General features: G+C 56.4%; 2 protein-coding genes across 5 annotated transcripts in view; one reads left to right on the top strand and one right to left on the bottom strand.

Annotated features, from left to right (window-relative positions):
• FAH (fumarylacetoacetate hydrolase) overlaps positions 1 to 20,951 on the top strand; it is a 41,032-nt gene that overhangs the window by 14,298 nt on the left and 5,783 nt on the right. For 2 of the 3 annotated variants that reach the window (XM_039858277.1, XM_039858276.1), the window contains exon 14: positions 19,575 to 19,717. In XM_039858277.1, coding sequence (XP_039714211.1) covers positions 19,575 to 19,717 — 143 coding nt within the window. Of the gene's footprint in view, positions 1 to 598; positions 799 to 19,574; positions 19,718 to 20,951 lie in introns of those variants that run through there. The other variant, XM_039858278.1, reaches the window with a different exon arrangement.
• The window catches only part of CTXND1 (cortexin domain containing 1), a 29,567-nt gene continuing 11,967 nt past the window's right edge, over positions 3,352 to 20,951 (bottom strand). Inside the window, exons 1-3 of one of the 2 annotated variants that reach the window (XM_039858296.1) lie at positions 19,297 to 19,314; positions 7,279 to 7,431; positions 3,352 to 6,861 (exon numbers count right to left, since the gene is read on the bottom strand). In XM_039858296.1, coding sequence (XP_039714230.1) covers positions 6,617 to 6,796 — 180 coding nt within the window. In that variant the 5' untranslated portion in view covers positions 6,797 to 6,861; positions 7,279 to 7,431; positions 19,297 to 19,314 and the 3' untranslated portion in view covers positions 3,352 to 6,616. Of the gene's footprint in view, positions 6,862 to 7,278; positions 7,581 to 19,296; positions 19,315 to 20,951 lie in introns of those variants that run through there. The other variant, XM_039858295.1, reaches the window with a different exon arrangement.

Raw genomic sequence — 20,951 nt, 5'->3', positions numbered from 1 at the left:
CCCGAGGCTGCCGCGGGGTCCTTGCGAGCGACAAGGACAGCTGTTCCCATTTGTGAACGAGGGGGCTGAGCTCGGAGGTTAAACCAGCTGCCCCATCACCCCGCTTGTAATCGTCAGTGTAGCTGGTGTTTGTTCAGCACGTGCCATGGGCCAGGCGCTGTCCTCAGAGTGTTCCGTGTACTGTTTCATGTCATCCTTGTGACACTCCTACCCCGTGGATGCTGTCATGAGGCCCATTTCTCAGACGCCTTCTGAGTTCCAGGGGTACCCGAGCTCAGCCCGGCTTTGACCTCAGGCATTCTGGCTTCAGGCTCATTAGTAGTCATAGGGATTTGACCCCAAACCCATGGGTTGACTGCCTGTCAGGAAAGCTATGGGGCATCTTCAGGGTGCTTCCGAGGACCCCTGACCGTGGGGATGGGCCCTGCAGATCCCCCCTGATTCTAAGGGCTGTTCTGTTTAAAATCCGCGTTTGCCCTTCCGGTGGCGCCTTCCTGCCTCGGGCCCCGCTGTGCGGGGACGGGCCCTGCAGCTGCCTGGGCGTTGGTTCCCGTGAGCCCAGCGGCCCCTTGCTGAGCCCTGTCCTCCTCTCTTCCAGGACACTGCCAGGGCGACGGTTACCGTGTCGGCTTTGGCCAGTGTGCTGGCAGAGTGCTGCCCGCTCTCTCAGCAGCGTGAGGTTCTCCCTGCTGTCCTGGAGAAAGGGGCTGGACGCCCACCCCGCCCCGGGGACTGGGGACGCCCCTGTGGCCGGAGGCCGGTTCTTCCTTCGGTGATAAATAAAGCCATTGCGCTCCATCCCCACGCTCGGAGATTCGCTCGGTCGCAGTGTGCGACGTCCACTCGTGCTCTTGAATTAAAGGGCCGAGCGGCTACCACTTCTCGGCAGACGTTCGGTCACTCGTTTTCTCGTGTGTACGGGAGGGCTGACCCCAGGCTGACCCCAGGCCTCCCAGCGTTCCCGGGAGTGGGAGTGAGCACGGCACCCGTCCCAGCGTAGAGTCTTCAATGGGATGGGGAGGCAGAGAGAGATTCGGTTTAAGGAATCGGCTCATGGGCCGGCAGAGCTGCAAGTCCTGTCTGCGGGGTGGATGGCAGGCCGGAGACCGCGGAAGGGTTGCGGTTCGAGTCCGAGGCTGGCCTGCTTCCTCCGGGGAGGATCTGTTGGGGAGAAACGCCGAGGGCCCAAGGCTGCTTATTCTCCCTGGGTCCCTGCGGACCTCCTGCCCATCCTTCCTGCCTGCTGTGTCCTGGGAAGGGCCACCTCTGTGGACAGCATCACCCAGGCACGCGCCCTCCAGCCTCCGGGAGGGGCAGTGAGGGCGCCGGCCGAGAGGGGTGCAGGAGGAGAAAAGCCACTGTGTGTAGTCCTCCCGCCTTCCCTGCTGGGCTGTGGTTTGGGGACCGCTGTGTCTCCCTGTGTCCCCCTCCCTGTGGCCTAACAACCCTGGCAGGCTTCTGGTAACACTTCCCTGCCCACATAAGGGGCGGTCACGGCGTCTCACCGTCTTCAGTCCTGGATCATTCCCCATTTCTCGCTGGCTGTCTGAACCTTGCCTACACTTCTGAAAATAGTCCCAAAATGAAACCCTCTTCAGTTCATCCCTTGAGAATGCCTCCTGCTTCCTGACTGATAAAGCGACCGGCACCAGGAGTGGCATCAGGAAACAGACTCTCAAAATAAGATTCTGGAATGGATTCCGTTGCCTGTTTGATGAGCACGGGGTCCCCTCCTTGCTGAGGGAGGTGGGACACTGGTAGTCTGTGGCATGTCGTGCTCTCACAGTGATCAGAAGGTGGCCAGTGATGGCAGGGGATGGACTGCAGGCTGGGAGAGAGGAGTCACTGGCACTTGGTTGCTGTGGGAATTCTGATGATTTCAGGGGTTCTCAGGCGGGCTGACTGCTGTCGCCCTGGAGAGTGTACACAAAGAGAAGGATTCGTAACCGAAGCCTCGGAGCGAGAGGCACCTGTGCGGCGGCCGGGTGCCCCTCACGTAGCTGTAGGACCACCACGGCTCAGGGTCTCGTCCAAGCTCTGGGTGCCAAGCTGAGCCGCCGGTGAACTGTGTGGTTGACGGGGACTCCGAGACTTAGGATGGGGACATTTGGGCAGGCACAGGTGAGGCCGACAACGGCGAACCTGACATTCTTCTGAACGTCCCTTGTCAGTGACAACAGTCCCTCCACCCCCATCCGAGGGAACCAGCCTCTGTTTCACGAGCCCGTGCCGTGACTCATCTGAGGGCAGGGGCAGAACCCACTGTCCTGCACGCACCTGTCGTCTGCAGGACGGCCCCAGGGTCGGATCCCGGCCAGAGGAGGAGGGCCGGGTCTTGGGCACCGACGCTGCTACTTGGCTGTGTCCTCAGCCATACGAGCATCTGCCAAGCCCCCACGTCCTGGGTGATCAGAAGCTGAGACCCTCCCTCCCTCCGGAGAATTTCTCCTTGGGACCTGCACCAGCCAGCATCCTAGTGGGGAAGAGACGGCCCACCCAAAGCATCACCCAAGAGGGGTGAGCGGGAGAATGCTGACAGGTCGCGTGGGGTTAAGGGAAATAAGGGGGTGGCGAACTCCCAAGCTCCTGGGACGGGCCATAGCACCAAGCCATTACCACCTCTGCCTGAAGTGACAAGAGGGGGCGCGTTCCCAGAACCTGTGAGCTGCAGCAGTGAGTGGGGAGGCACCCAACAGGGGCCGTGGCCATGGGTGCTGACCAAAGCTGCAGCCCGGCAGGAAGGGAGTGGGAGGAGTACCTGGCCCCCCGCCCCCTGCCCTCTGGCCATAGCCAGCCTGTCCCTGTGCTGCTTGAGCAGAATACTGGGCCCATGAGTGTGGACCCAGGAGCGCAGCCGAGTGCCTCCCAGCAGACTAGGCCACAGAGGGCACAGCACGTCACCCATCACGCACGGCAGGACCAGGCTTCACCAGTGAGACTGCGCGGCATGACGCCGCACAGGAGGACACATGGCCGTCGCAGTGCCCTCCACTGGACGCAGCCCCTTTGGGTTGAGTCAGCCTCTGGGACAGTTCACGGAAGAGGGGGACACTGCTCTTTCAACTCCACAGGATCAGGCAGACATCCGAACGGCCCGTTCGAGGACGTGAAGTAGAGGTGGTGGGCGCCGACACGCCGGGCCAGCAAGGCCGGTGTCCTGCTACCCTGTCAGGCTGTCAGCACCCCCGGGCTCCACACTTCTCCAGAGACCGTCGTTCTGACTTCCTGCTTCTGCCTGTTTCTGCTCCCTCCCTGGGCCTGGGACTGCTCTCTTTCCAGATTGCACGTGTTCACACGCGTACCGCCCAGATGTCGTGATTGTCCCCAGACACCACTGCCACAAAGTAGATTGTGTATCAGACTTTACTGAGAGTTTGGAGTAACAGGAAGGGACTGTACAGAGCATAGCACAGGCAGCTGCTTAAAACTGGCCACCAGACACCACTATCTGGAAAGTCTGTCGCCGGTTCCCTGGAGCAAAGAGTTTCTTTCTGGTCACATTTTCCCTGAGGTCCTGGATCGTGGCCGACGTCACAGGCCTGTCTCCAAGGGCTTTTCGTTTGCTCTCTGTCAAAATTCTATTTCTTTTGCTGGACAGATCCCCTCTCCATCCACAGCCCCAAGCTTCATCTCAGCTCGGCGGGGACTGAGGAAGGCGCTCTGACCGCAAAGGACCGTCACCTCCCTCCCTGAGCAGCATAAAGCAACAGCAGGACTTGGAAATTCCGGTCCTTTCTCCCTCTGATACCCTCAGATTCTCGGGTCTTCCTCCCTTACGTTCTCTTCGGTGGAGTGGGTGGTGCTTCAATACCGATTCTCCTGAGCAAGCCCCCAGGGTTCAACGTCCCCATCTTCACCTTTCTTTGGTCTCTTGGCACATGTATCGTAGGAAAAGTGAAAACCACCGAAGTACTTAGTAGGAGTCTGGATGATTGTGCACGTGCTCTAGTGGGCACGGTGTATAGCCGCTGAAATGACGGGCAGGAAGACCGCAGCAGAAACATGCGTATGATACAAGTTTAGGAGAGAGGATGACTTAAATTATGTAACTGACGGCATGTGTGAAAAAAATCTATCTTGCATGTGGACAAAGATTGGAAGAGAACACACGGACACACTGAACATCACTGTTCTGCTGGAGGCTTGTGTGGGGAGTGATTTTTAAATTTTCTGTCTTTTCTGAAATGTTATTATTTCCCCCTTGCAACCAAAAAAAAAAAAAAAAAGGGTCAAAATAGGGTGGGAGCAAATCTCGGTGTGGGAAAGACCTAATCCGGCCCCCGGCGCCCGGTCAGCGCCTCTCAGCCCTCGGCGTGCGTGCAGACGGCTTGGCGGGCCTTGCTGGAGGGCTCGTGGGCCCCGCCGCTAAGGCTGCGGCGGGCCGTGATTCTGGAGTCCGACAGTTGCAGGTGCTGTTGTTCTTCATCGCCGTTTGTGCAGCGGCCCCTCAGGCATCCTGCGTTTCTGCTCCTGAGAGTTCAAAAGCACCTGCAGGCAAAGTCTTCCAGACCGGTCCCGTCCCTTGGAATCTGCTACCAAGTGGTCGGGTGCCGGTTCTGACTGCCGATGGGCTTGTCGCAGAAGCGCTCGGTATTTCTGAGGTAGGCTGCAGAGTGAAGGCTGCCGCTGGGCCTCAGATGATGCCCAGGTCCTGGCTCTGGCCCCTCCCTTACACAGAGCCCCAGTGCATCTCGGTCCACTGCCTCTGCCAGCTGTCCCTTTGTGCATCCCACATAGCAGAGGGGGAACAGCTGGACATACCCTGGAATGCTGTCTGAACAGCTGTGGCCTTGTTCACTCTCCGGGGTCACCTAGTGGTGACAGTGCTTTAGAAACCTGTTGCCCAGGTGGCCTGGGTTGGAGTGGGACCTGTGGCTGGGACGCAGGTGACGGGAAGGGTGCCTTGAGCTTCTTCACAGCTGCATGTCTCTGCTGGACGACAGGCCAGGCCTCGGAGGGATGGAATGGATGCATTTGGTGGAGGAGGCGTTCAGATGGTCTCATGCGTGAAAACGATGACAATGACAATTATGTAAATCAGTAGACACCATATCCCTCGAGGACAGGTGCTGGGAGAGGTCGCTGTGAGCATCCCCCTGACCGGGGATCCTGGCTGGGAGGTTTGACCTGTTGGAAGTGGCCCTGGGAAGTGGAGGAGAACCCAGGGTTCCAGCCTGTACAGGGAGGGGGGACCCAGAATCTCAGCTCCTCCCAGCTCCGACCCCTGGCTTCTCCTGGGGTGGTGGAATGAAGGAAGGACACACGTTCGCCCACGTTCTGTCATTTCATCCTCACGACAACCTTGTGAGGTAGATGTTATTACCCCATTTGACAGATGAGGACATTGGGGCTCAGAGAAGCTGAGTTACTTGGGGTCATATAGCAAAGGAGCAGAGGAGCTGGGACTTGGGACCGGGTTTGTGGGCTTCACTCTGGTATTCCCGCCACAGGGTCAGTTGGCGATGGGGTGAGAGGTGGGGTGGGTGAGTGGGAAGAAGAGGGGGCAGGGAGGCCCCTGGGGCGTCACTATCAACGACTCGGTCCTTGTCCCCTCCACCCACAGCACGTTTCTTTCAAAGCACCGCCCGCCCCCTCGCCGGCCTGTCATTCCTCTGCGGTCCACACACGACAGAAAGGGCGAGGTTTCCCCTCTCCATTATGAAATGAAGGTGCCGAGGCACCGAGGGGCGAGGGACTCGCTCACGGCCGCTCAGCCTGCGCGTGGCGGGCAGGACCAGCACCCGGTCTCCCCGCCCGATGTGCACGTCGGAGCCTGTGCACGCTCGTGAGGGTCCTGGGGAGATCATTTTGTGTGAGGAAAGATTAGCAAAAAAAGTGTAAGTGTGACCAAAGGAACTGACTGTTAAACTAGGACCTAGCCACCTGATGGGACTCTCTGCCGCCACCAGCGACCACAGCCGTGGAGAGCATCGGGGGGGGAGGGGGACATATCCATGTAACATGGATGACACAGCATCATGCGTGCGGCGTGGATTTGACTGTCTAAAAAAACGTGTGTGAAAAAGGCTGGGAGAAAGCGTTTCACAATGCGGACTTCTGGGGGGCGGGAGTAGAAGTGTTCTTTTACCCCCTTTTCCTTCTATTTTTTTTCCATATTTTCCCAAATTTCTAAAATACACATTTCATTTATAACAGGAAAAATATGCCCCTCTCTATTTTAGTTTTTTAAAAAGTGTGGCTGGGAGGCAGCCTCTGCGCCTTTTCTGAGTTCCCTGCCATCTCCTTTCACGCCCCGCCGCCTTCTGTGCCGGCGGCCCGTCGGGAGGGGCCTTGCGTTTGGGTGGGACATCTGTGCTGCGAGTCCCACTGCGTGTGCTAGTCTGCATTTCAAGGGCAGAAGGTCCCCTCAAAAGGAGACTGCCGTCGTGTGATGGGGGTGTCTGTGCCAGAGCCAGGGAAGGTGACCACACCCCAGTCAGTGATTCCCAGGCCGGCCCACGGTCGGAAAACCCACAGCACTGCGAGCGTGTCACTCGGGTGCTGCTGTGACAGCAGGCAAGGCTCAGGTGGACGCTCTCCATCCCCGCGGGCCGCGTCCACTGCTGGTCTCTGTGGGCTGGCAGGCCGGTGGCCAGGGGCAGCCCTGCCCCGCGCCTCAGTCGTCCAGGTGCTGCTCCTCCCAGGTGGACGTGGGGATGGCGCTGTAAGGGTCCATGATGACCTTGGCGCAGCGGATGATCATGACGACCAGGAAGAGGCAGAGGAAGACGAAGCAGGCCAAGGTCAGCCCTTTGTCCACGTCCACGTAGACGGGCTCGGGCGTGGGCTCCTCCATCTCGCGATGGCGGTGGCTGCGGGCTCCCTGTTCGGTTCAGGGTTGACCGGTACCATCTTCCACCCCTGCAGAGAGCCGAGCGGAGGGCAGGGGAAGGGCACTGATTACCCCCCCACACTCGCCCCCTGCAGAGCCATCGTCATCATCATCGTCACCAGCCCTAGATTCTCAGAGCACTATCACGTGGCTGATTGTTTGGTCCTCACAACAGCCCCGGAGGCGAGTCAGCCAGGCACCGGTGTGCCCATTCCGTACGTGCGGAAACTGAGGCCCGGAAAGGGGACGGCTCACCCAAGGTCCCGCATCCCACACTTTGGGCCTCTGCGTGCCTCTCCCTCTGCAGGCAGAAGCGGTGGGGTCCCTCTCCCCCCACCTCCGGAGCTTCAGGCCAGTGGGCCTGGCTCGTCCGTAAGCCCAGAGCACCATGCTTTCCCCCACCCAGACCTTGTCTCCCTCCTCACTCGTTCCCAGTGGGCACTGACCTGTTGGTCGGAGTGGTCACCGCTTCATAAGGGCCACTGAGTGGGCTGGCCCCCTAGGCCAGGCTGCTGCACGAGGGAGGGCGAGTGGCTGGACATCGCATCTGGGAGCCAGTGAGAGCAGCAGCCTTTTGCTCAGGGCAGGTCCCTGCGTGGCTGAAATGGCAGGACAGACGAAAGCCGGTCACTTCCCAGGGGGCCCAGCCCACAACGTCACCTGGGCCGGCGGGAGGGCCGGCCTGCGCACCTCCCCACTGGCCTCGTGTTGGGGGCTGCTGCGCTTCATTCTGGTGCTTTCCTCCCCTCTTTTTAAAATGATAACATTTAAAAAAATAATGTCAAACACGCGTAACATAAGATCTACCTTAACCATTTTAAGTGTGCAGGTCCGTGGCATTAAGTGCATTTGTACTGTCGTGCAGTCATCACCACCGTCATCTCCGGGACTCTGTTCATCTCGCAGAACTAAAACTGTCCCCTTAAACGACAACGCCCCCCGCTCCCCCGTCCCCAGGCTCTGGCAACCACCGCTCTGCCTCTGTCTCTGTGAATTAGGCTACTCTAAGTACCTCGTGTAAGTGTAATCGTACAGTGTTTCTCTTTGGCGGCTGGCTCATTTTATTTGGCATAAACACCCGTAAGGTTCCTACGTGTTGTAACACGTGTCGGAGTTTTCTCCTTTGTTAAGGCTGAATAGTATTCCGCCGTGTGGGTGGACCACACTGCTTATCCGTTCACCTGCGGACGGACGCTCGTGTCGCTTCCATCTTTTGGGTCTTGCGGAGAGGGCTGCTGTGAACATGTGTGTGCAGGTATCTCTTTGAGACCCCGTTTCGAGTCTCTTGGGTATATATCTAGACGTGGAATTGCTGGATCCTGTGGTAATTCTCTCTTTAATTCTTTGAAGATGAAATTTGATATTTTTGCATAAATAACGCTCGTACGTGGTTCAAACTTTTCAAAGCACCAAAGGAAGAGTGGAAAGTAGTTTCGTAGCTGCCTCCCCCGTGATCCGGCTCGTCCCCAGAGAGACAGCTGCTGCTGCGAGGTCCTCGCACGGCCCTCTCCTGCGTCCCGTCTATTCAGATTTTCCTGTCGGCTCCACTCTTCAGTTGTGCGATTCCCACTGGATCCTTTGACGAAATTTTCCCGGCTCTCCAGCGGGGTGTCCCGTCTCGTCACCTCCTTTCTTCAGCATCTTGATCACAACATCTTGAAGGCCCCGTTTGAGAATTCCGGGGCACGGGTCATCTACGCGTCCGCTTCTTCTGTTTATCTTTCCTTTCGGTTCACCTTCTTGAGATGGCTGACGACAGGCTCATTGGGATACGGAGCAGTTGCAGTGGTCTTGGATGACGTTATCCTTCGGTGGAGAGGGCTCCCACGCAGCTGGAGTTCAGGCGATCGATCATCTTAAGGTGGCGTGGCGCGGGGGCCACGCGACGTTGGGGCCAAGCACTGCGTCTGGTCTGACAGCACTTCGGTGCCGGTCCCCTCCAGGTTCTGAGGTGAGAACCCGGGGTGTTCACTGGCGTTGTTTCTCCCTGGCGTGCCTCGAATTCTAGTTTTGTTCCTCAGTGCCTTCAGACAAATGAAACGGCGTGGGGTGAACCGTTCGGGGTTGTTCAGCAGCCGATGTTGCATTCTGTGCTGTAGGATGCAGGTGCAGGAAACTAGGAACGCTGGTCATTGGCTGGTCATTGGCTAGTGATCACGAGGAAGGCCAGGCCTGGGGACGTGCGCACAGGGGTTTCGTCCAACTTGTGCTACTCTCGGCTCTGGATTTTTGCAAGATGTTCACTGGAGCGTTGTTGAACCGTGAAAAACTGGGAATGAACTGTCTCTCAATAATGCATCGGTTAAAACAGAGATGGCATATCTCTGTCATGGAGTACTCCGAGGCCCTTTAAAAGACACACACACACACACGCACACACAAGGTCTAGGAAATTTTGTTAACTGAAAGAATAAGTTGAAGAATAATACTCCAAATGTGATATGATGTCCATTAAGTGAAACGAAACTGTAAATTTTAATATTGCATATATGCAAATGTTGGGGTGGGCGATTGGTGCCCTGCTCACTGCCAGGTCAAGACCTGCCCCTGCTTTCACTGAGACATTTAAGATGTAGAAAAGCACAAACAATAATGTAACCAGCGCCGGCACTTCCAGAGTGCAGAATTTGCAACTGTTACCTGATCAGATTTGCTCCGTCCTTCCTGGTCGGATTCACGAGTCCGGCCTGCTGTATCTTCCCCCGCAGGACCGTTTTCTCGCCCTGTCTGGCGCTCAGACCACCTGGACTGGGGCCTGCATTTTTCAGCCTGGGCACCCACTGTCTTGGGTTCCTTGGACCCGACTTTACAAACACTGGCCTAGTCCCCTCCCTCCATTTCGTAGACGACGACGCCAGAATGTAGGGGAAGATGGGTCTCCCCAGAGTCCCAGAGCAATGGCACAGCTGAACCGGAGCGGACCCTCGTTTCTGGCCCCAGCCAGGCCCGTACACTGGGGCTAGCGGCACTAGTCATTAGTGGCCCTCGGGAAGGGGGAGCGGGCTAGGCTTGTTGCAGCAGGACCCAGTCTGGCCTCTCAAACCCTGACTATCATGTTTCGGGTCCCGGGTGTGCCTTAAGTTAGTTTGGGGCGCCCCATGCAGATGGTTGCCTGGTGACTCGTCCGTCTTGTCTGGGGCGAGGACAGGGTCCTATCATCTGGAGGCGTACCCCACAGGAAGATTATCAGTGCTTTCCAGATCCTTCCGTCCGGGGCGTATGCCAAGAATGGGAGCTCGGAGACCAGATCTGCTCCCTCCTTCCCGCCCCCCCTCCCCCCCCACCCCGACTCAGCCTGCTAAGGCAGGCGCAAGTCCCATCCAGCTCCGTTTCAAAGTGAGGACACAACCCCCGGGGGGTGGTACATTACACTCAGCTGCCAGTCCCTGGGAGCTGAGGGGCTGGCCAGCCAGCCCCAAGGTCCGCAACATAACTGCGTCGTCCTGCAGCACCGACACTGCACAAGCCACATGCTTGAGGCAGCTGGAGATGAACTGGCTTGAGGATCAGGGACACTGATCTGGCAAGTGAATGACCCCGTGGGGAACGGCTGCTAGGCATACTCGTCAAAGCGTGCGGTTTGCGGGTTGGGGTGTAGCAGAGCCGAATGGCGAAGGCTGTGAGTTAGAACGTGCAGTCGTTGTCACACAGGGGGGTCGGGAGCCTTGGGCTTGTAAGGTTTCGCCTGCGAGCGCACGCACCGCCGCGTCCATCTGCCAGCGCTCTGATTACTCGCACTCAGGGAGTGCGGCTCGTCACTCAGGGAGGATGCTGTACGAAGTGCGCTTGCCCGTGTCCCTTGACCCGCCACCCAGAACGAGTGTCGGTCAGCACTGCCGCCGGGCCTGGCTCTGGCAGCCGCCACGGCCCCCCAGGTGGCCTGGTTCCCAGGGGGCTGTTGTAAGCCGGCCCAGCGTGGTAAATGCAGTTAGATTTCTCTGAGCCGCAGTGGGCAGTGGCTGCTCTGATGGTGCTGAGACGCTCTACCACCCAAGGAACACTGTTCGCCCACTGCCACCTCGGCCTGTTCTCTGGACCAGGCCCAGGGGGCCCAGAAGGGGAGGCATGGGTGGCCGCTCGGGGGGTGAGTGCGAGGGAGGTGGGTGGGTGAACCCCACAGTGACGGAGTCTCACAGGTCATGCCCAGCAGCGGGGCAGTGCCTTGGCCAAGAGGCCAGAGCCCTTCTCTGGGGTGAGGTGGGCAGTGACCCCTGAAGGGAATCCAGACCCTTTACTGTCCTCATGTTCCTGCCTTTCCTGCGACATTCTGGGTACAAAAGCATCTCTTTATTTGACACCCCTCTCCCCCGCCCCATGGGTAAATAATGCTTCCCCCTGATAGCCAGCGAGAAGAGGTAGAGCATGTGGGCTTGGCCATCTGAAACGGGGCTTAGTCCAGTGGTCCCGGAGGATGGGCTCTGCAAGGTCACAGAGCAGTGACACCCATCTCCTGGGGCTGTCAGCCCAGATGCAGCAGTGGACATGGAGCCGTCTGTACATGTGGAAGGGACTGTGAACATGGCCCCTGGGGAGGGCGGTGGGTGCCGGAGGGGTCCAAGGCCTCGGGCCATCTGGAACGTGAGGAGTCAGTCGGGTGCCGCTAGAATCCATCGCAATGCACCAGGCTCGGCCACCCCCGCCGTCCTCCAGACACCGCCAGTCAGCACCTGGCCGAACTTCCCGTCCTGGGCACCACGGTGGCGGGCATGGGAAGATCGGTTCAGCGTGCCGTTACTAATGACCCTCCTCCGTCTAGAGTCCTTGAAGCGTCTGCTTGTTTTCTCCGAACAGGAAGCCATCCTGTTCGTTCTCTGCTAACGCGCTCTGTCCTCTGTGCCCAGCACGCCAGATTCCAGGGAGCAGATGAGGCCCGAGAATTTATGTGCAAAGCCCATGCTCGGGACGGCGGGGAGGATGCTGGGGGAGGATGTGTCAAAAATCAATAGAAGCCACAATCAGACTTTTGTTATTTTTGATAAACCAACCCTCAGGGAGAGGCAGCCCAACACAGGGTGGAGCCTGGGTTTGGGATGCTCCTGGGACAGGCAAAGCCGACCCCATCCTCCCAGGAGGATGTGCAGCATGTAAAGAGGCCTCGGTTTCAGGAGTAAAGCAACAGCCCGGCTGAAGGTCGTGAGAGCCTGTGCAACAGCCGATGCAGGGGGCCAGGCAGCGAGGACCGGGAGGGCCGGGCTCCGTTCTGGCCGTGAGAAAGGGTGAGTCAGACCTGGCACTGGCTGGGTGACTCGAGCAAAGGTGACCCAGGGACTAGGAATTGCGTTTCTGCAGGCCAGAGCCGCTGGCTCAGCCCTCACACGGTTAGACACCTACCCCTCAGGGCTGCGATGTCATCAGCATCCACCGGCCTCCACGGGGAGCGGGGACCAGAGCCAGCCCTTGAGTTTGCAGCCTCAGCCTAGATCCCACTTACTAGCAGTGCAATTTGGGCCAAGTGTTTAACCTCTCTGGGCCTCAGTTTCCTCACTGGTAAAACGGGGCTGACGACGAGGGCACGAAGCTCATAGGGTTGGGGTGAGGCTGAGGGGAGCGACGTCACGTAGAGCTCGGGGAACCGTGCCATACAGAGACGACGGTAGAAATCCAAGTGCTGCTATTCTGTCCTCTGTGGACTCGTGTCTGAGCTCACGTGTCCCTGAGTTTGGAGGGCTCAGGCTCCGGGTGTCAGGGCCCTGCAGGCTCTGACCCCACCCAGCCTCACCAGGCGCGCCGCGCTGCCCGTGGCAGTCTTGTGTTTACCTCGAGACTGAAGAGGCGATTCTGATTATTTGTTCGTAAACGGATACCAATTATTTGTTTTGCCTACGAATCTGGAGGGTCACTGGCCTTGGCCGGGGTTCTCACTCAGACCGCAGTGACAGTCGGATGGGGGCTGGGGTCTTCTGGTGTCCACGTGGGGGAGAGTCACACAGCCAGGCTCCTCAGGCTTCGCTCTCCACGAGCGATTTCTCCACATGGTGGCCTGAGGGCCACCGCCCCCAGACACAGCGACTCGGGGGCACAGAGCCAGCGTCCCAAGAGACAGCTGCAGTAGTGCTGTGACCTTTTCTCAACCAGCCCTGAAAGTCACAAAGTGCCACTTCCGCCTCGTTTTATACACCGACACAGAGGCCTGACGGGTTCAAGGGGAGGTGGGGATGCCACCCCTCAGTGGCGAGGGTCAGAGAATTCGGGGCACGTTTAAAGCCACCTTGAGGCTCTGTCCCTCTGCCCATGTTCCTTTCTGCCACCAGGCTTTCTCCCTGAGATGCCACCTGCCTACCTCTGCTGCTCAGATTGCTCAGAGCCCTCATCGAATTCACTCTCCGAGGTCTTTCCTTGTCCTGTGTCCCCACTGCCACTGAACCCCAACAGCCTCCTGCGTTCACGACCATGGTTAGTCGGGCTTCGTTCCTACAGGTTCCAACTGTGTAGTTGAGCAACCTAGACGAGCCACCAAGGGAAACCTGGACGGGCCACCAAGATGACAGTTACGTGCCTGGCCTCATAGAGACTCGTTAGTTCTTTTACATTCTTCATTGCTTCTCCCAGAACTTCTGGAAAGTACACCTATAACTCAAATAATCAGAAAACATTTCTTTTCCAGAACAAGTACATTTAAAAATGGGTGGTAAATGTTTCTTGCTCTGAACCCAAATCTTAATAACTCGACTATTAAGCTACTCTAAAGCTCACTCTCTAAAGAGGTGGGGAAAACCATACCGTAAGACAGATGCAACGTGAACACAGTCCTTCCTGACATATAGACCGAACTCAGAGCAGTTCTGGACGTCCGCGGGTAGGGGACGCGCCCGGATCAGGCCGTGGGGTGCGGGTTTCAGCCACCCACGGGCTCTACTGTTGGCTCTTCACAATTTCCTGGGGCTGCACAGCGAAAACCGAGGCCGCGTCAGCCTGGACCACTGAGCTGCGGCTCCTAACAGCCAACTGTGTGGTGATGTTTGCGGAAAGCAGATTAGCGAACGCCCCAGTGCGAAGACCCCATGGGAGCTGATGTAGTCTGGGGGTCTCAAGGAGGATGGGGGCGTCTGTATATCCGTCCGGACTGAGAGCTGTGTGCGAGGTCAGGCGAGGTGGCAGACTGTGCTACCTTCCCACGCTGGCTGGGTGATTCTCCAGCTTCAGACTCCCCAGCTTAGCGTGCGTCGTAACCCCTCTCGGAGCTGGTGAGACATGTGCATTGTGGGGTCTGTGCCGGGAGGTTCTGCTTCAGGGGTGCGGGGCTGGGCCTGTGAACCTGCATTGTAGGGTGAGCCTCCCCGGGGGGTCTTTGACAGTTTCTCCGCTGCATTCTGTGTTTGTACAGTCACGTGCAGACCGCACCCACTTTTCCCCGGGCGTCCGTGTGATGAACTAGCTCACGTCACACATCCTGCTCCGTAAGCTCCTGCTAAAGCTTCACGGTCAGTGTCCATCTGTCCATCTGACCCATTTGAAAACTAGAGTAGCGGGGTGAGTTGTCGGCGGTCACATGGCTGTCACTGGTGGGGCTGACATCCTGAGCCAGGCCGGGGACATGTGACAACAGAGGCTCTCATGCTCCCCAGGTACAAGGTTCCATTTCTGCTGCTGAGGTGCTGATTCCTGGCTGGCTCCCTGCACCATACTGGCACGTGCCATGCAGGAAGCCCATTTCTTAAATTGCCCCTCATCCCCCACCACCTCTGCATCTCAGATGCCGCTGAGGAATAGCTTTTGTCTGCTGTGCAGCAAAGGGTCCCCTCCTTGGACTCGCTTCAGAGGTGGGGGGCCCTCTGAATGGGGGGGAGGCGGCACTGGGCCGGTAGGGAGCCAAGTGTCGGAGGGGGATCAGTTCTGAAGAGTGGTCTGACCCTTGAAGTACTGCAGATCTGTCTCCCACACTGATAGAGATAGACACCCATTATCTCAGGCGTGTTCTCAGAAACAGGAAGGGGCTGTTGCTCTGGGCGCCCGCTGGGCGGACACGTCGATGAACAGTGACGACTTTGCTTGGGGATGTGGCCAGGGTCGGGGGAGGGGGAACAGGCTGGACTTCAAAGCTCAGCTTGCTGAGAGTGTGTAGTGCCGTCTGCGCGCAGGCTTCTAGAACGCAGGCTCCTCCGTCTGAGCCGAGGAGTCCGTGCAGCCAGAGGGAGCTGGGTATGATGATAAGGGCCATACGGTTCCTGGCCACTTGTGAGCTACCGGTGCCACCTCTGGGTAACAAACATGTCATCATGCCTGCCACCTGTGGTCAACTCGTCTTGGCCCCCGGAGCATGAAAATTCATGTCCATGGAAAGGTCGTATTTCAGTCCCCTGTGTATGACTCAAGCTTGGATGGCCGGAGTGCTGGCACAGTTCTCTGTCCTTCTGACCCTGCCGTCACCGCTAGAGGGAGCACGAGGTCCATCCCGCCACCCCCAGCACAGGGGTGACATGCTGTTCTGGAAACCCCGCCGTTCTCCGAGCTGAGGCACTGGGAGTGATGTCTCAGAGGCAGGACACAAACCCTCAGGGCCTGGCCTGACTCCCTGGGCCTCATGCAACTTGAGGGTGCAGGAGTGTGGCCCAGGGGCTGAGGCTGCGGGCTGCCTTGCTTCGTGTCCAAACAAAGACATATTATGGAGCGGCATAAAATATTTCAAAATAACGTAAAGAATTTAAAAAATTTTAAAACTCCCAGAAGCACAAAGTATAAACTACATACTGAACATGGCATGTGTGACTTGAGGCCAGTCATTTACTGAGACTGTCATGGAGACGGCAGGTGGGCAGGACCTGAGGAAAGAGGCCACAGCTCTCTGCACCTGGTTCCCTTCCATCTAGGACATTGTCCTTCTATGTTCCCTGGAAGAAAGTTCCCCAGGCGTCCCACCTGGAGGGCAGGCAGCATCAATGTCCCTGGGGGCAGAGCAGTCCCCTCTCTGGAACGTCCCGCCGCAGGGGCGTGTGTTCAGGGACACGCGGAGGAAAGCCACTGTCCATGGTGGGGACAGGAGCAGACCGTGGAAGGGAGGTGCATGAGGAGTTCGTTTGTAAACCACCTACTAAGTGCTAGGCTGTCTTGTCTACATCATCAACTACGATTTCCACAACAACTCCACGAAGAAGGCCACAAACAGTTCCCGACGTTTGCAAATGGGAAACCTGAGTCTCCGAAGGAGGTAGGGGCTCCCATGCAGTGACTGATTGTAGCAGAGACCGGTTCCACGACGTCACCCCCCAGCGCCACACGTGAATAATCTCACTTCATCCTCAGAAACGGAACTGGTCATTAATCACAGTTAAGTGCAGCTATATTTCTTTTCTTTTTTTTTTTTTTTGAGAACTGACTTTAAATTAGGATGTTTTCCTTCGAGCAGCCTCATGTGATAGGAGCAGCACAAGTGATCAGAATCCGATGACCCCGGCCTGGAACACACCAGCTGTCCTGCCCTGAACTAACCCTGGGCGATCCAAGTTGCTTTTCCGATCGTAAGTTTCCTCACCAGGAAAATGGGAATAAGTGTCACTCTGGAAATGAAACGACAGCATGTGTGGAATGCTCAGCATATAGAGAGTGACTAACAAATGGAAGAGGCTTAGGTACTGCTTCTCCCGGGCTTCACAGACGAGAGAACTGAAGGGCAGCTGGCTTCGGGTCCCCTGCCCAGCACCGAATGCTGAGCCGCCTGCTGCGGGCACCAGGATTCTTTCTCCCCTGTGGACATGAGATGACTGACTCTCACAGGGCTGGTCCTGTGTCGTCAGGAAGTGCCTCTGTCCCCGTTAGCCAGATCTCCGGTTGGTGGAGGGCTGCCATGCACTACAGGAGTCTTTTCTTCCAAAACGATTCGGATATTTGGAAAGGCATCCCTCTTAATGTTAATGTGAACTTTCCGAAGTTCACTGCCGTGGACCAGTTCCACAGATTTTAAAGCCAGGGTTCAGGGCACCGTGGTCTCCTCCAGTCCAGAGCGTGTTGGAAGCACTGACCTCAGAGTCTTGGAACCTGGTCAATGTTATCAACGCTGTTCTTTCCTTTGTGGCCGGACAGGATAATTTAAGGACATTTTCCTTGATAGCATTTCATTTTCCTTCTAAATCATGGGAATAGTGTCGAATTTGAATGCTACACCTCAGGACTACAGATTTTGAGTCTGCTGTGATAGCGTGCCCTGGCAATGTAAATATTTGTTGGGGGAAGATTAACTAGCAAGGCGATATATTCAGAATGGCTGCCTCTTTCATTAGCCCAGTGAGAAAGTAAATAAGAAAGATACAGGGTTCTCTAAATCACAACTTATAAGCAGTCATTGAGCTTCTGGTCGAACTATTACTTTTTTTTTCAGGCTAATTAAGCTTCATACTATTTTTTAAAAAAACCCTTTATTCCACTATAACCTTGTTTATTTTAAATTTACATCTTAAATATCTAACGGCTAGAAATTTGCTATCATTTTCCAGACGCATTTGAGTTCAGAGACGCATTATATTTCATGCATTCATCACTTGAATGTCGTTCAGAAATAAACACTACCACTGGAAAAAGTGATTGGGAAATTAATCGTTTGGAACATGAATAGATGAATGCAAAGATTATATAGGATAAATAAACAGTCTGCCCACAGCTTCCCTTTCGGATAAACGTGAAGTCACTGGTTTCAAAACAGTTTTCCAAAGGTAGGTTTTTGCTTGCACGGTTTTCCTTCGGATGTGTCCTCAAAGCTGGTGCTTGCCTCTCTCATGCTGAGCCAGCCATGAAAATGTGGCCTTAATCCAAATCCAACTGGTAAATCACATCTAAGGCCTTGGATGTCTGGCGTTACTATATCCTAAACCCACTGGGCAGGTTTGCAAAGACCCCAGATCAGATTATCACAGTGCATGTGGAGAGGCGGCCGAGGGAGAGGGAAGGTCCAAAGCCTCCTGTGACCCCACTGGGCCTCTGCGGAGAAGGAGCGTCCCCTTGCTCTTTCCCGGTCATCTCTCCCGTTCGTAACTTTCCCAGTGGGCAGTAGACACGAGTATGAAATGCAGCTCTGTAAGCCAGTGCCCAGAACAGTGCCCAGGGCCGTGCTCTGCGCCGCCTCTGATATGGGGTGAAGGGTTGTGTGGGGCTTTTTGCCACAGCAGAACAAAAGCCAGCCGAGGCCTGAGGTGCAGAAGGGCTGCCACCAGCAGAAGTTTTCCCAGAAGTTATATCAGTGGTGACCTTCATCAGCCACACCAAGAGAAAAATCTGTTCTGTGTTACTGTCAGCCACAGCAGGGGGCTGCCTTTCCGGCTCTGAACTTGAGGGGTAGGAATTTCCAACTTTGACTCAGTGTCAACTCACACTGCTCAACCCCTCAGTAGCAGGGGGGCCGGGACCCCCACATGGACAGGCGCAGCAGCCTGACGAGCGTGAACACGGCTCCACTCTCCCAGACGGCCGGGGCCGCTGCGACGCGGGAGCTCAGTTTGCTGCGACCTGGCCGCCCTCCCCTGACCCAGGCGCGCCCGCAGCGCGGCCGGAGGGTCCCCATCTGGGTGGCTACGCGGGTCCACCCGCGGCGGCGGTGGAGGCGGGGCTCGGCCAGACTGTGGCGAGCAGACCACTGTCCCTGCGGCCAGAGACCCGCTGCCCACGATGCTGCGCCCCAGCCCGCAGGCGCCCGGCGTGTCCCGGGGCGCCCCGCATCCTTACCTGGCGAGGCCGGTCCAATGCGCTTGGGGGGCCCGGGCCGGCTGCGGCGCTTCCCCGCCGGGGGCGCGGGGTGCGCGTGCGGCGGGGCGGCTGGGCTGCGGCTGAGTCAGCGCCCCGGGCCGGCAGCCGGGAGGGGGCTCCGAGCGGAGCGGCGGCCGGCCTGGCATTTTAAAGGCGAGGCAGCTGGACGCCGTTCAAGCGGAAACGCAGGAGCAGCTCCAGCCGGGCCGGAGCGTGGGCCGCGCGCGGAGCGGGCGCGCAGACCCATCTGGCTCTCGGATCTGCCCCCCCTGAAGCGCTCCCGTCTCGCGGCTCCTTCCCGGAGCGGCAGACACCCCTCCGAGCCTCCGCCCGCATTGTGCTCCGGAGCGACACAGACATTTCCCTGAAAGTTGGGGCGACGGGAGGCTGCGGGGGGAAGACTGGCCGAGGCAGGCAGACAGGGGAAGAGCATGTAAAAATGCCGAAGTGGTTCCCTTGTAACACCCGCATGCGTGCCCGCCTTTTCAAAACCTGGAGAGCAGGAGAGAAGCGATTGCTGTTTGCAGCGGATTAACGTTCCAAATGAACAGTATCCTTGTGCTTGTCGCCCACTTAGTGTGGATGGAAAATCGCATTCTCACTGACAGCAAAGCTGTAAATCGATAGGAATAGAAGTTTACTAGGGAATACGTTCTACTCTGTAAAAAGAAAAAAAAAGTCTCGTCTCTACTGGGGGACGCGGATGAGAAGAACCTTGTAACTAGCGTGTCTTCTTTATCTGTAAATTCAGTACACTCTCCATCAAATTCCAGGTACAATTTTCTTTTTTTTACCTTGACACGGTGATTCCAGGTCTCTTGTGCAAGAACAAAGAACAGGCCACAAAATGTGGAGGAAGAGGAGGAGGAAGAGGAGGAGGAGAGAAGGAGGAGGGAGGAGGGGGAGGAGGAGGAGGAGGAGGAAGGGAGGAGGAGGAGGGCACTCGACGCGCTGGGTCTTAAGATGAGAGAAGGCACGTCCAGGCGAACCAGCAGCGTGTGGCACGGGCTGAGCGCTTGCTTGCTGAGCGTCAACCGTGCAGTGCAGATGCTAACGCTGCTGTCACTTACAGGTAAGGAGATGCATGAAGCCACTCCGAAAGTCACACAGCTGGAAGTGGGGGATCAGCAGTGTGATGCAGACGCTCCGCCTCCGGGCCCCGTGCGTCGTGCTCAGACCTCCGGCATGCCACACCGCCTTCGTCAGAAAGCAACGGTAATGAAAACAGCGTGTCCGCGGCCCAGAGGTGATACAGCGCAGTGCAGTAGGACCGAGAGCCTCGAATTAGAAGAACGTAAGAAATCGTGGTGTTTAAAGTGGCACTTCGAGTTAATAGAATAGATAGATTTCCCCCCAAATGATACTGCAGTAACTAGAGAGTAGACAGCGGGAGCTGGTTTTCTGCCTAGTTCCCCAGACCAAAATAAATTCAAGATTAATGCTATCGAATATTAAAAAAGCGAAGCCAAATAATAATCACATAAATATACAGGTGAGATATAGCTGAGTATTTGTCATAAACCGCGGCTCGTGTAAACCTTTCTAAATATATCGCGAAACCATAAAGGAAAAGACCGGCAGATCCGGTTTAAAAACCTGAATAAATTTATTTACGAAAAAAAGACATCATAAATAGTTAAAAAGTAAATGACGAACTGGAAAAAAGATTTCCTACGTGGCTTATAAATTATGTTTATTTTTAAATATTCAGAAAAGAAAGAAAACAAAATCTTGGAGAAATTCTCATTTTACGAACCAGTGCTGCTGCAGCTTGGTATTCTGGGCTTTTCCCAAGCTTGTTCCTCCCTCCACATTCTGAGCACCTAGGATCGATCCGGGGAGTTCTCTCTCAGCCGGTAACTGCCGGCAGCCGTGCTCACCTCCCGCCTGCCCCCTAGCTGAGCGAGGAGGGCATTGCACTGGACCGTGTCCTGGAGAGTCCTCGTCCTGTCACGAAGGGCCTGAAAACCTGAGTAAGTCCTAGCCATTCTTCTAGTCACCTCGTTAGGGGCTGACTAAGGCCTCAAAGTCCACCTGGGCGTTTCCTTAAATGTAAACATTTAAGGCATACTATAATTTTCCTAAACCCATGCTGACACCGTTTTACTTTTTCCATATGCTGGCACCCTGAAAAATAAAAGCAGTTGGTTTGAACTCTTCTCAACAATGAGAGGCCCTAGAGATTTATATCGATCAGTCATCAAGTATTCAGATATTCATAGAACACTCACTGGGTGCAAATATGAACAAGACATATAAATTATGCAAATTAGACATTTTAGTCGTTTAAAAATAATTTCCTACCCCATATGGGCCCTGTTGTTTTAAGTTTCGACCGAATGGAACAACTTGTCATCGGCTGTCATGCTGTTTCACTTCCTCGTGAGTTGCAGCAACCCTGTTAAAGGCCAAGGAAGGTTCGGAGCCTCCACACGCTGGTGGCCGCCCT

The sequence above is a fragment of the Pteropus medius genome, unplaced genomic scaffold (genome assembly GCF_902729225.1).
Source record: "Pteropus medius unplaced genomic scaffold, Ma_sr-lr_union100, whole genome shotgun sequence".
NCBI lineage: Eukaryota > Metazoa > Chordata > Mammalia > Chiroptera > Pteropodidae > Pteropus > Pteropus medius.
This window is presented reverse-complemented; position numbering and strand designations above follow the sequence as displayed.